Source organism: Hyalella azteca, unplaced genomic scaffold (genome assembly GCF_000764305.2).
Source record: "Hyalella azteca isolate HAZT.00-mixed unplaced genomic scaffold, Hazt_2.0.2 contig14886, whole genome shotgun sequence".
Taxonomy (NCBI): Eukaryota; Metazoa; Arthropoda; class Malacostraca; order Amphipoda; family Hyalellidae; genus Hyalella; species Hyalella azteca.
Genome location: NW_025944755.1, coordinates 53,860 through 69,167, shown reverse-complemented (window position 1 = coordinate 69,167; position 15,308 = coordinate 53,860). Strand labels below are relative to the sequence as shown.

Below are 15,308 nucleotides of genomic sequence, written 5' to 3'. Positions count from 1 at the left end.
TGTTCCATCACTTTACACATGATACAAGTGAGTCTGACAGGTCTATAGTTGCTAGCCAATGCTCTGCTGCCCTTCTTAAAGACCGGTGTAACTGTTGCTTGCTTCCATTCTTTAGGTATTTTTCCGTCTGCCAGTGAACGTGCAAACAAAAGTGAAACAGGTTCTGCTAGTTCTCTTGCCGCCGCCGCCAAGATGAGTGAGGGAAAACCATCAGGGCCCGGGGCCTTTCCTGCGTGTAGTCTGCTCAACAACCTGCAAACAGAATCCTCAGTGATGTCTAAGTCCAATAACTCATCATCTAGCTCATAGTCCGCTGTTTCAGGAATTGCCCTGCCATCTTCTTGGGTAAAAACGCTCTTGAAAAATTCACCCAAAAGATCAGCCTTCTCCTGATCTGAATCGGTTCTTGATCCGTCTTCTTTCATCAAGTCCGCCACGCCATTTCTTGACTTGGTTTTCGCCTTGACGTAACTCCAAAACGTCTTGGAACCGTGCTGCGAGTCCACCAGTTGAAGTGCAGTATTGAGGGAGGGGAGGAGCAGACGCTCCAACACCTTTACAGACGAGCACAGGAGGGAGATGGGTCGGTATGAGGAGCTTATGGACGGAGGTCAAGTCGTAATGACCTCCGCTGCGTTAATTACCAATTAGCTGATTTGTTAATAAGCTGACAGAAATATTGAGCTGACAGAAATATAAAGGTCAAGTCGTTATGACCTCCGCTACGTTATCAATGTAGCTAATTGTTAGTATTGTTATTTAGCTAGCTAGCTAATTAAAAAGCAATTATATAATTTAATGTAAGTGTCGATTCTTCACAAACTCCGCCACAACGTTTGATCGACGTTTTTTCAACGTTTTATACTTATATAACAATTCAACCATGAAATAACATTACTGAACGAATAATTTAGTATAAATGTCAGGTATTCTATTTAAAATTATTACAAATGTTCTTAGTTGATGAACTCTAACCTTTAATGTAGATTATTATATTTAATGTTTTTATTAACATTGCTAAATGCTAAACATAAAAAAATGCTCGAGTATGAATTTTGCGATTCAGAAAGTTATTCAAAATATTATTTATAATACCGTGAAGCAAATTAAAGCTTTAACGTATACTTTTTTACTGCAAAATGAAGCTCATTTTCATGTAAAAGTGCACAAAACCGAGCGGTTATACAAAATAAGATACCTAGCAATTCTACGCTTCTTTGTTGGTGCACGAGAGTTAAGAATCCCAAGCTTTAGGGTAGTAATTTATCCTTTTAATTATGTAATATTATCAACTAATTTACAATGTATACGTCGATGAAAAAACATTAATAAAATCATAATAATTTAAGGAATAACACGAGTTATTTTAATAGTGTGAATGTAATCGTTATTAAGTGTATTACATTTTCTTGAGCTACTCTGTCTGCCAAGCAGGACTGTGTGCTTTTGTATGTTCATTCAAATGTAACAAACAAATGTCCCCGTATGAAGTATAAGTTACATTTAATATGACTTTACAGTAATGTGAATAAACAATGAAAGAAGAAGCGATTAATTTTAAGCTGATTTACCCTATTGATTTTATCCTGAAATCATTTACGGTTTTGTCCGAACATTATTTTTGTTTCTATTTGCTTAAGGTTCTTAAACGATTTTTTATACGTGAAGCAAGAAAATAACAGAACAAATGGAAACACTAAAGTTAACCGATTTGTTTCGACTGGGCTGACTTCAAAAATTTTTGGGTCGGTGATTTGTATACATTTTATCTATAACATGACGAAAATAATCCAGATTTAAAAACTTCTGTAAAAAAAACTTCATTACGAAAAATTCATTGGTCATTGAAAGCAGGCAAAAACAAAGGAAGTAATTTATTTCTTTATTAGGTCATTACAGAAGTGAGGGTAAATGGTTAATATGTAACTAAGTAAAACAACGCTCGTTTATTGCAAGCAAGCATAAAATTTTCCATCGGTGATTTGAGGCAACAATTGAAAGAAGGCATTCCATTTTGTTTACCAAATGAAAATGGAAATGTATGAGTAAAATAGAGTCAACCGTCTTGCCAATTTTATCTGAAGAAGGGAAATACTGCGCCTAGCAAGTAAATTCATTTTATTTATCGCATATAAAGAAACGAGGATCTAATTTACATAGAGTTATCTTAACTCCAGTCCCGCTGACAACAGCAGCTATAGGCGGGTGGATGAACTAAAAACTATTCCACAACAAACAATAACTAACTGTTCCCAATCTATGTATTGGTCTATGCCATCTATGTTAAAGTATAGAGTAACAGTAAGACAAGAAAGTTAAAATCAAGTGCATTGAAGAGTTTAAATATTTTTACCACGACATAGCATAGTTAGATTCAGCACTTCAAGTGCTTCAAGCTTGCGATGGTTATGCTATCACCAAGTCGCGAATACAGTACAACAAGCCTGGAAAACCTGAAATACATCCCTACATATACCTAGTGGGTGAGAAATATTAATGCGATTTTTGCACGAATATAACTAAAAGCAATAACCACCATCCATCTCGCAACAATTAAAAACGCCTGAACGAAATCAATGTGAAAATAAAATTTAGGAAAATCAAGCCTTGCTTCATTAGAGGCGACGTTTACACCAGCTCAGCGGAGATTCTGGGACAATGTCGTTGAAAACCATGAGAAACGGACGAGATAAAACGAAATATACGAAGATGGGCAAACAATATGGAACAAAATAATTCAATAAGACTCGATTGGTCAATGGCTCAGCACTAGCAAAGAATGTAAACAGAAATTAAAAAGAGTTATCACTTGCCTGATGAAGGCAATATTAATCTGAATCGAATTCAGAAGTAGATAGGAGTATATTTTACTTTTTAATGACTGAGGGCAAACGAAGTCTGGATGGTAGAGGTAAACCACTAGGCCTTGGTATGCCTCTACCAGCGGCTGCAGGTAGAATTGGCTGCGGTGCAGCCATCTTGCCATCCACAGTCACACCAACCTCAAATTTGCCACCACTTTTCTGTACGGCTTTTACGTTTCCTTGAAGGTTGACTTCGGGGCCAATTTCAGAATTTGATCGAGGCACTGAAGAAGGCGCATCCTGAGATGCAACAACCACTGTTTTTCCATCAGTCATGTGCTCAGACATCGCGCTTGGAGGTCGGTTTTCCTTGTCATTTACAGAATCGAGTTTTGGGCTACGGACTTGGCTGGCAATATTACGTCGAGGAGCTCGTAGCCCAGCTACGCTTGGTCTCTTACCCGCATCAGCAAGGCTGGGAGGACAGCCTGGGCTTCTTACTGAAGGTGAACGTTTAGCTTGACTTGATGCGAGAGCCGACGAACTGGCGTGAAGAGCCGACGTGGAACTGGCGTGAGGCAGCATAGATTTCCTCATCGGAGCAGTGGGTTGACGCAACTGTGACTGTGGTAGGAGCGACTGTCGAGTAGAAGCTATCTTAGTGTTTGAGATCCTGGAAGAGGTAAGCTTTCCGGGATTTTGTGAAAGTTGATTTGCTTGACAACCAATCAAGTTTTTCTTGCTAGCATCACTCAATGGTGGCACTGATTCTATCAAAACTTTGTCTGCCGTTTGCTTAGCATGAAAAACTTGTCTACGGATAGCTCCCGTAGCCGAGATCGCTCTGTTGCCAGGAGCCGCTGAAAGTTCCGCGACACTGGCAGCTTTGGCTAACGTAGAACCTTCAGATTTCCGCGTCATGGCAGATCTTGGGGCGATGACACTTGAAGCTCTGGTTGAATTTCGAATAACGCCTACCCCGCCTTTCACAGGTAGTTCACGACCTAACAGAGGCTTCCCTCTTCCAGTCGATGAAGAAGCGGAAGATTCTGGAACTGTCAGAGTTGTGGTTACAGACTTTGCAGGAACTACCTTGCGAGGTAGTGTACCGGCCGGAGCCGTCTTACCGTTATTGTTCTTAGTCACCAAGCTTTTTGGAACATTCCTAGCTTCTGGACTAGGCTTGACATAAGACAAATTCTGAGGAGCTACAGTGGAGCTAGAGGAGCCACCTTTTCCACTGACAGACTCAAGACCTTCAGCGCTCAAAACATCCAATTTGATCTCGGTTGCCTCCAGGTTTGTCACAATGACTTCCTTGGATTGATCTTTTACCCGAGTCTGCGTTAGATCAAATACGTCATTGTGGGACGAAGAAGATGAAAATACGTTGGACAAACGAGATGACAAAGAATCTCGCCCTGTAACCGGAGACGGAATGCGTGAAGGCGTCGCAGTCTGCGGCATCCCAGAGCGTCGGGGTGATGCAGTGCCGTTCATGTCACAGCTCCGCAGTAGAGAAGATTGTCCAGACGAAGACCAGCAGCCTGAATGGTCAGTTGATTTATCCGCTGGAGTCGCACACGCAGCCCACGAGCGAAGATTAGCATTGTCACATAATACGCGATTCTTGGCCTCAACATCACATACAGCAGGTGTTCCAACCTCTGGCAAATTTTTTGATGTCTTGAGGGGTGAATGCTCATGAGTCACATCATGAATTGGCTTGGTAGATTCAACAAAATCAGTTGTTGTATCCAGTAACTGATGAGCCAAGTTGTGAGTTAAGTTCTGCGGAAGCGAAGTCGGCATCACGTCGACTTCCGCTAGAGCAGGCAGAACAGGACCGGAGTTTTGACCATCAATTTTATCAAGATTGCCGCCCGCCTTCTTATTCAGTTTTTGGAGCTGGAAGACGGAAGCTAGAGGCCTTGAGAGCGGGAAACGTTGTCCCTCTTTCTGGGCAACAGATGTGCTTGAGAAGTTCACCGAAGCTCCTAAAAAGTAGATTACAAAGTGAACACAACACTCTGGATTCAGTAAAAAAATATTTGATTGGAAAAATACTTCATTTAGAAAAAAATATTGCTAGACAAGTGCATGTGACGATATAGAATTATTTTTTAAGCAAGGCAGAACATATTTAAATGCTTCTCTTTACATGCTTCTAGCTTACGCTGGTTAGGCTATTTTAAGTTGTACTTGCAATGCAGTAACAACAGTCGTAGTGAATGGATACGTATCGATGATAACCTTCTTTTAAATTGAACCCTGATCATTTTTAATGCCATCGAAACCAAATTCTGGTTCGCTCATTTATAATTGAAAATTTTCAACAACAATTAAAGGAAACAGGGATAGAATGGACATTGAAAATTAAATATGTTACAGGAGCACCTAGAGCTGGTGGAGCTGCGATGGGAGTAGCGGACATGTTGGGAGCAGCAGCGCTGAGGCGGCTAGCAGGAGTGCTGGTCCGGCATTCATCCCCGCATGCGCTTCTGCACATTCATCATAAATTCAATGAATTGCCAGAAAATACAAGTGATGGCAAAAATAGAAACTGCGAATCAGAAAAGGTAAAAAACACGTGATCATCTCAAAGGAACGAATCTGCTAAAGGAAAATAATTCCAATAAATGTAATATATAATTTTATTGATAATTTAGTGAGTGCACCAAGTGGTCGAACAGAGGGGAAAGCCTGAATGTGGTGGTCGATCGTTCTTGTTTGATGGTTAGTTGTAGTTTTCATGTAATTCAGTCTTATTTGATAGTTAGTTTTAGTTTTAATGTAATTTCAGCCTAGTTTGAAGGTTAGTTTCAGTTTTAATGTAATTTCAGCCTTGTTTGATGGTTAGTTTCAGTAATGTAATTTCAGTCTTGTTTGATGGTTAGTTTTAGTGAAACTTCAGTTTTGTTGATGATTAGTTTTAGTTTTAATGTAATTTCAGTCTTTTTTGATGGTTAGTTTTATTTTTAATGATAGTTTCACTGATTTATTTTTCTCACTAGGTGATGGATTAGTTAAGGAATAAAATAGACTTTAAGCTTAATTATCTCACCCCTGCATGGGTGAGTCCATGGTACTGCCAAACATGGGGCCCGTGATGGCGTCTGGGGATCCAACGCGATCAGAATCTGAAAAAAATCATGAAAATTAAGCCCAGAATTTTTCAGAAAGCCCCACCGACTTTGCCATTACTAAATGAATGAATAATATCCAGTTAACAAACTGATAATATTCGCACAAATGAACATAATTTTATTCGTTTCCGGGACCCATAACCAACAAATGTTGCCCAGTCTAGATATGAATGAGAATAAAACCATGGAAATATTTGTATCCATTTTCGAAAAAATGGACCAAAAGGAAAAGAAAACAAGTTGCAAAATTTTCTCGTCACGATGAAAAGAGGTTAAATTCCTTTTATGCAATGGGAAAGATTCATCAAATTTTAATAGTTAATACGCCAGGATAAGCAGCTAGCTCGATACTGTTGCTACCTACGACTGAACCAATTCGACGATCATTGGTGTGTCAGCAGTCCTTACTAAATAAAAAATTGATACGTACAAGGAACGAAAATAACTGCCCTCGAAAATCCGTGAAACAATTAATTTTTCATAAAAATTTACAAATAATAAACGACGGAATTAATAACAATAACTGTCAGATAAAAGACAATAACTTTCTAAAAAATGGAAAACTGTCGAAAAAAAAACTCGGAAAAAGCAAAAACAGTCTGGAAAATCAATACCTGAACTGTAAAAAAAAAAGCAACTGTCATTGATGAAACAATAAATGTCAAAAAAAACGCAATTACTTTCCGAAAAATGACAACAAAACAGAAAATAGCATTAACTGTCAAGAAATGTGCAATAACTGTCAGAAAAAAGCTATAAACTAGCATTAGTAATTTGTCAGGTCACCTATACTACTGAAGGAACCGAACGACGGCAGCAGACGCATCTTGAGGGCTTTGATGTTAGCGTCCTCGGCGTTGGTTTCTTTGTTGCCAGACTGTCCACTACCACCGGACTCTGCTGCTGTAGCTTCGTTATCTGTTACAAAATAGCAGAATATTTGTCAGGATACATTAATACAAAGAATACGTCATCAGCAACAACATATAATTTAGCAGCAAGGCATCTTAATATGAATGTTTCCGAGTAGCTCTATAATATATCACTAGCCGATACATTAATTATTTATATGAATTACACGATGAAAATATTCCCAGTGCAAATTATAGATTAGGAAAATAACCATACAATAAAAATAAGTGGGAGTGGATGTAACAAGTAAAACCTATTGTCCGGCATCTCAATCAATTTATCGAATTTACCTATATCCAAAACGATAGCTTGAAGTAAAATCTGAAATCATAACTAAGTTTCATAACGGAACTTTTCTGGAAAAAGACGATACAGTCTAGTTGTAGTTCATAAGCAAATCCAAATAAGCTGGTTCGTATGAAAACCAAGTGACAGAATTAATTGACTAGTTTTTATTATGATCTACCGACAGATCTACGTATATTACAAGCAATTCTAGCAGTAAGGGAGAGATTTCTAGCGCTTCAGATCAGCTTCGTCTATATAAATCAATTGTCCAGTCAATATACCATTTTCACACAATCTAAATTACAGGATAATGATATATAATCCTGATACCAACTCTAAATATGAGCACAAACCCTGGTTAGGAGTGGACGACGTGGCGTTAGAAGCAGGATGTAACGCTCTAAGCGGTCCGGTAACGCCACCGCTGCCAGGGGCTGCGGGCTGCTGCTGGCGGTGCTTACGGAGCTTGGCAGCGACTTCTTCATGGCTGCAGGACGCGGGCGCTAACTCTGCACATGTAAAGTGAATATCGAGTTATATTATTAGTTATGAATTTTTATAGATTGCAATTAGTTGTATACTAATTGTATAGGAATTTCTAATTAAAACTTTTCAAGAGGAATAACGAGCAACACTCATTCAACATAGATGCTGATTTAAGATTTTTTGTTAATAATATTGGTTGAGCAGTATCTAAAATTTTGTTCTATGTATTTGCGTAAGTTTCAAGTTTCAGCCAAATATTATCAAATGCGTGGACTTGCCTTTTTTACTAACTATTAACTCAAAAACAATGCAAGTAAATTTCAGGAATGTAATGTAATCAAGTATTAAATTGTAAATTAATAAAGTATTCAATTGAGTACGGTATCTTTCCACTCACCAGGAGCTTCTTTTTCATCCGCCTCGTCAGTAATGGCCAGCGGCTTATACCTGTAGCACAAAAACTTGGATAGATATTATTTAACGATTACCTAGGCAATAATTATCGTCATTATAGCGTCAATTCAAAATGGGGTTGATGAAAATTAGGCTGATCATTAAAGAATAATTTTGCATGAAGTCCTGCATCAACAACAAACCAATCCCAGAATTGCAGCAAAGCTGAAGTAATGGTAAGGTATTTGTAAGAACCACGCTGTAGTAATGCTACGGTATTTTAAAAGCAATCCTGAATTAACTCTAAGGTAGTTTGAAATCGATCTGAAAAGTTGTTATCGAAAGTCTTGAGTCTCCATATGACGATGAGTTACTTGAAGAACTTGTATAACTTCTGTACAACATCCAACATCTCCATGCTGTCAACAAGAAACATTTTTATCCATAAAAATGTATCTGAAAGTTAAAAACAATTAAGACGCGCCTGTTAATTATGTTAGAGATGGCGCACGATGATTTTTCTATGGAGTCTTGCTTGCCGGCGACTGTTGTCTGTTGGTACAAACTTAGGATCTCTTGCGTGCTCTGCAATAAAAAAATTTATTTAAATAAATAGAGATAATATATTAGCAATTTGAACCTAAATGTCAAAACTGAAGCAGCTAATAACCTTATTTACACTTTCATGAATATTTATTCATCTTTAACCTTGTAGACTAACGTTCAGATTCATTCAAAAGATTCTTATTAAATTTTTCATTGTAATTATACATTACCACTCGGCATAAGTGAATATTAACTGTAATTGGTCACTAATTAAAGTGTTAAGATCCTACAAAATAATAAAATGTACCTGTGTATGAAATTAGCTAAAGTATATCTTTCGAATCTCATAGTAACATACACAATTTCATACATTTAGTAACAATATACACATAACCATACGTAGTACATATTGTGTTGTAGAAGACTTGAGATACCTACTTCCTAACAGTTGAGGTAATTATCCTCAATTAAATATTAAGAACTTCAGCATATTAATTGTTGCAGCTACCTTAGGTTTAGGAGTACTGGTCGTGACGTTACAGGCACGGTCGCCATTGAGCGACTCCTGCGACGCGGTGAAGGATGCGTCGTTCCGCCACCCGAGCGAGCGGTTCGGCTGGCAGCTCGGCGAGAAATTGCTCGGTAAAGAACGTCGCTGCTTCGTTAATGACTTGTTCTGCACATAAATTAAGGCATTAATAAATAGTTATCGAGAACAACAAGATGGACAAACGTCGCTGCTTCATTAACGAGTTATTCTGCCCATAAATTAAGTCATTAATGAATAGTTATCGAGAATAATAACATGGTCAAACGTCGCTGCTTCGTGAATGACGAGGTATTCTGCGCATAAAATAAGTCATTCATATATAATTATTGAGAAAGATATGAAAAAAATTTTAATTAGGGTCATTTTTATATAAAATAAGACTTGGTATCAGAACATATCCCCAAATCTCAATACACTCTTTTAGGCAGGATTGGCTAAAAAAATTGCATTAAAAGAAGTTTGTGACTGACCTTGGAACAGAGGGTCTTAGTTTCCCTATGGAAGGCATTAGTAACTCCATTGAGTGAAATGGTAGTCACATTGAGCTCCAAGACCCACCCAATATGCAGCAGAAATATACATAGTTTCGTTGATACAAAATATAGAGTTAAATCATTGTTCGAGATATAGTACAGGAGGTGAATCAGCACTAACCCTTCTAGAAGGACTCTCATAAAGAGCTCGCAATTGCTGCTGCTGTTGTAGAGGCATCTTAAGAATGTGTTTCAGTACAGGGGCATCAGCATCCATTAAATTAATGCAGTTGTAGCTTTGACTGGCACATAGTTCGTGCACTGACTCGTCCAGCTGCTCTGTGTTGGGGGAAGTGCACGGCATGCTGCGACTTCTGTTCAGTGATGGCCTAAAATATAGAAATATAATCTTCAGTGTAGAAGAATAAAACAATGTTAGTCGTAATTATCTAGCTACTCCTCATCTCTAGTACTCGACACAAAATATTGATGTGAATGGAACAATTCAAACCATATGACTGCAGTGCATTTCATTCAAATTAAATATTATGAATATAAATCAGTAATCAAGGCGCATAAATTTTCAATTAACATAAGTTCGATTGAAAGATGGAATACAAATTGATCAATTTCCAAATGTTTAAAGTCTTGTGATAGGTTTCGCAGACAACCACTCTGCGAGCGTCACCATCGACACATACCTAAAAGTAAAATAGCAAAATATCTGCAGCGGGGTTAAGCTCAAAACTTTTATTCAAACTTAATGTGTTTCAACACTCGACTACTGCGTGGGCAAAATTACCCATTTTACCCTCTCAAAAAAATGTGTTTGAGAAGCACCCAAGAATGTCTAATACAACGTACCGCTTATCGTTGGCAGAGACGCAGTCTTTATCATATGTGTTGTTAGGGCTGCAAGCATCAATGTTTGCGTTGCCAACTACATCATGAGTTCGATTGAGACCTTTGCCATCGTCAGAATTATTGTTACCCGCGCGATGAGCAGCATCAAATGTGCTGTTAATGGCATGAAACGCTGCATCAAAAGTGGTGTTAACAGCGTGAGGTCCTGCATCACGAGTGGTGTTGACAGAGCGAGGTCCTCCATCAAAAGTGGTGTTGACAGCGTGAGGTCTTCCATCACGAGTGGTGTTGACAGAGCGAGGTCCTCCATCAAAAGTGGTGTTAACAGCGTGAGGTCCTCCATCAAAAGTGGTGTTGATGGCGTGAGGTCTTCCATCAAAAGTGGCGTTGATGGCGTGAGGTCCTCCATCATAAGTGGTGTTGATGGCATTAGATGCCCCGTCAAAAGTACGGTTCATCCCACGCTGAGTTCCATCAAAGGTACAGTTAACCTTACTCTTATCAACCGAGCATTTTATCGAGGGGTTATGCACACCACCATGTTGCGCAGTGGTCTTGTTTGTTGTCAACTCTTGTGGATTGTAAACGAAAGTTGAGTTAACTTCGTCTGGAGTTTGGCAGCTGATACGCTCATTCTGTGTTTTCTTATCACTTTCTCCAATATTTTCATAAGTATCATTCAGCTTATTTACCATTACATTGTCGAAAGCAGCACTATTTACTGTCTTGCAAGAGGCGTGAAAAGTTCCATCCAGCATGGAAGTTTTAGAAGAAGCCAAATTGAAAGTTCCGTTTAGGAGACAAGGCTCAACAGAGTCAAAAGTACCTTCAAGCTTGGCCTTGATGTCAGTGTCAAAAGTATCATGTAACTTTGCAGAACGAGCAGGATCAGAAATTATCTTCGGACTGTCTTCAGTAAAGCTGAAAGTAACAACTTTGTTTTTCCCAGGAATAGTTGTTTTAACAGTTCTTTTTGGTCTCGCTCCTGTCGCAACAGCAGGAGAATCGGCAGCCTTTGTTGCTGTCGAAAGTGATGCTTCGGCAGCTTTTAACACGTCGGAATTAATTTGCTGCTTAGGAGGAACCGGCAGCGTGACGCGGCCAGAGGACTTGATAGCAGCGATGATGGCTACGAGGTTTTCATCGTCTTCATCCTCTTCAGGAAGGGTGTTGAGACCCCCACTCTGGGCAGCACCGTGCATAAACAAGTCTTGCTGTTTGCTGTAGTTATTTAAATTCCCCTGTAATTAAAGTTTTTTAATTTGATATCATTTAAAGACTACTCATGAAGCAAATTTAAACAGTCCTGAACTTTTTAAATCTTCAATTAAATTGGTTAAATTAGTGTAAAACTATTGACAGTACATAAAGAGAGGATATAGGTATTTAATAAATGCAAAGTTGCTAACCTGAGAGGAGCCCAATGATGTTGGTAACTCAGGCAATGTGGGACTTGTCTCATCTGAGAAATAAAAAAATTATATGTTATATGTCAGGCATTTTGTGTAAACTCCAAAATATTTTTACAAAATACAGGAAATAACTTGCTATTTTCATCCAGTAACAATGCAGGTACCTATATCATATCTGAAATCACTGTAATTTCAAAACACACCTTTAGCGATTTCAGAAAATTTGACGATTTAAAATGCTCAAATGAAAATATGAGAGTAAAAATTCAATAAAACCTGTAGATCTTACAAAATAACAACATTCAAATTCAAGCACATGTATAAATTTTTCAGCATCACACACACCTGTTACAACAAACTGGTTTTCTACATTTGTCAAGTCAAGAATCGAGTCACACGACTGCTCGTTCTCAAAATCCTGGGCTAGTTTCTGCAGCACAATGGAAATATCTTCTTGGAAATCAAAGAATGCGTCGTGTGATCCACTTGTTTCTTGCAGCTTTGATGTTTGGTTGATTCTTGCTGCATCTACACTGGATTCTGCCTTATTGAGCTCAAATTGATGCTTGATATTTTCAAATTTCAACTCGTCCACTCTATTAGTATTAACCCTTCTAATTTCATCTTCCAGCTTCGGGACACCTGAATTATTGGGTTTTGCAGATATGGATACTTCAGCATTGAAAGTTGTATTTAGTGGTTCATTTTTCAAAGTTTCTGGTGCAAAATTACTTGTAGTGTTATGATCCAAGTCGTTTAGTAGCCCAGGAGGAGCAAAACTAGGTAAGTTCAGGGTGATGTCATTCACCCTAAATTCATCCGTCATTTTCTTGCAATTTTCTGAGTCATTACCATTAATACTAAAGTTTTCGTGCATTAATTTCATTCGTTCATAATTAGTGCCAGTATCACAATCAACAATAAATGATTTATTAGCCTCATTGTTTGCAGATGGCACTGAAAATGTCCCATTGACTAAACTTTTTTTAGGTGATACAACCAGCCTTGGAATTTGCATTGTAACATCACTTGTTTGCAGAATGGGAGATTGTTCAGCAGAAAAACCAGAAATAGTGGTATTTAGTGCTGAAATGTTCAAAACATGTGAGGCATCTCCACCTGCAACAGGAGTATTGGCAGCATACGCCGGACTTAATGAAACTAGTAAGTTTGGAGTAGAGTTGAGTGTCGAGTCTGTCACAAAACTTGGCATCTCGACATCGTCCAAGCCACCCACACCACCCTGAGTAGAGGTCATAGAGAAATCCAGAGCTGACCCACGTGGAGTAGTAGAAGTCTTGGAACTGCCAGTGCACCGACTAGCTGACCCACTACTGCCACTAGATTGACTGAGAACACCTGCAATAAGAAGAATATCATAAACATTTGAGTGATTATTAAATTAGTATGTGCATATTAGAAAGCATTTAGGAAATGAGATCTCACTAAAGCTATCATAATTTAACATTGATGTATTCAAAACAAACGAATAAGTTAAGGAAAAGCCAAAAAATAGTAAGGAGACTTTTTCTAGCAACAATTTCTGAAATAAAAAAAGTTTTATTTTTACTTCAGATACAACCCCATTCCATACTTACTTAATAAGGCAGGATAGTAATAGACGGAAAACAATGCAATTGCGTGTATGTAAAAAATCTAATTATTGGTAATTGCGGGTTAAACAGAAATTCACCTTTTTTTTCAAAACTTACTTATCAGTTTCCTCACTCTGAAGGTTTCATCTCTTCTACTTGATGGAGTACCACAAATGCTCCTGGTCAAATCTGTAAAAAAATTCAAAGTAAGGGCAGAATTAAAAAATTTTATTTCATTTTCCATTTCAACAATAAAGCAATTATGAGACTAGATGAATGCATATCAATAATCAGTGATTGGGTTATGACAGTGGAGCTACATAGATTTATTGATATGACTCTTTATGAGACCTAATATCAACCGCTCATTCATCACAGTAAAAAATGGAGGGCCTATTAAACATTGTTCACTGCAAATTATTTTAATGTAGGTACCTATGTTTATTGATAATGTTGTAAGCTACTGTGTCTGGATAGGCAAAGTGTTAATAATACTGTACGGTACTGTTATCTTGGTACAGTACTGTTAGTTATTGTGGTACCGTACAGTACGGTTATTATGATACTGTACTGTTAATGTCTGTTATTATGGTACTGTACTGTTATTGTGGTACAGTAATTACTGTACCTACTACGTGTATCATTGGATGTATCATTCAACTTCCCACTTATGTCTTGATTTTATTTTAGGCAAAGCACAAAGAACAGATCAAAGTTTTAGGTCATCAACTAACGGCAACTTGATTATTACACATAAGAAATCTTACCCATTCTTCTTTTGTATATGCCAGATGCTGAATTTGCACTGTCATCACACTGCACATACAAAGGCAAATTTAGCTAGAAGAAAATATAAATCATCTCTGAAATACCGTACCTACTACTTATGATTTTCTAAAAACAATTGCCATTTGAAAGTTTCAATAAAAGGCCAATAAATAATACCTACATCTAAAACCAACAATTGATGCTTTGGATGAATTTTTGTGACAGATCAAAAAAAAAAAAAAAAACAATTAAAAAAGCAGTGATATATTTTTGAGATCAATCCATAATCCATGAAAATAAAAGTTAGTTTATACAAATTAGGGCATATCTACACAACACTGGCCATAACCATACAGCACACAAAATAAGATCTAATGAAATATAATAATACAATTTTTTACAAATTTCAATTTTAATTGGGTCATGACTCATGATTATAAAATGCATCAAAGAATAAATCTTCTAGTATTTTAATTGATAAAATTATAAGAAGAGCAGAATACATTTAATAGATAATATAATGAAAATCAAAGAATATACTGACAATCACTATAATTTAGATGATTAATACACATTTATAAAATTTCATGTACAATGCAACCAAAGTTACCAAACCAATGAGTTCATATCATCAGCTTCTTAAAACTAAGATCTTAACTGAAGTTAAACAACAAATTGGCTTCAGATTCAAATGAAATTTGATACTGGATACTTACATTTTCAATATCATTGAAAGACTCCACAAGTCCATCAGGAGAAGAAAGACCTTCCAACAGGATCCCCTTCCTTTGCTCAGCCATGGAGATGAAACAGGAACAGTATATCACTGTCTGCTTGAGGGATCCAGTCTGTATGAATAACAAAAAATAAATAGAACACAAAGAAGAGAAAGAATAAAAAATACAAGATATATTACAAAAAAAAAAATCTTTGGAATTGTTTTCCAGTAAGTATTACCTAGTAAGATTTAAAATTGACCTAAAATAGTAAAATATGACACACCTCTTCTGGAAAATTGGACAAAAGGCAAAAAGCCATGTATTAATGCATAGTGGAATGAGGGATTTTTTA

At 37.4% G+C, this 15,308-nt stretch overlaps 1 protein-coding gene across 1 annotated transcript; it reads right to left on the bottom strand.

Annotated features, from left to right (window-relative positions):
* Window positions 1-1,859: 1,859 nt before the first annotated feature.
* On the bottom strand, window positions 1,860-15,083 carry LOC108680910 (mucin-4). Its single transcript, XM_018169841.2, has 15 exons — window positions 14,954-15,083; window positions 14,237-14,285; window positions 13,587-13,658; window positions 12,220-13,233; window positions 11,872-11,924; window positions 10,463-11,703; window positions 9,780-9,987; window positions 9,084-9,251; window positions 8,514-8,614; window positions 8,034-8,083; window positions 7,504-7,659; window positions 6,737-6,868; window positions 5,869-5,944; window positions 5,202-5,305; window positions 1,860-4,801 (listed from the first exon to the last, which is right to left on the bottom strand). The coding sequence occupies exons 1-15, from the start codon at window positions 15,035-15,037 to the stop codon at window positions 2,868-2,870; spliced, it is 5,442 nt and encodes a 1,813-aa protein (XP_018025330.1). The 5' UTR covers window positions 15,038-15,083; the 3' UTR covers window positions 1,860-2,867.
* Between the last annotated feature and the right edge of the window lie 225 nt (window positions 15,084-15,308).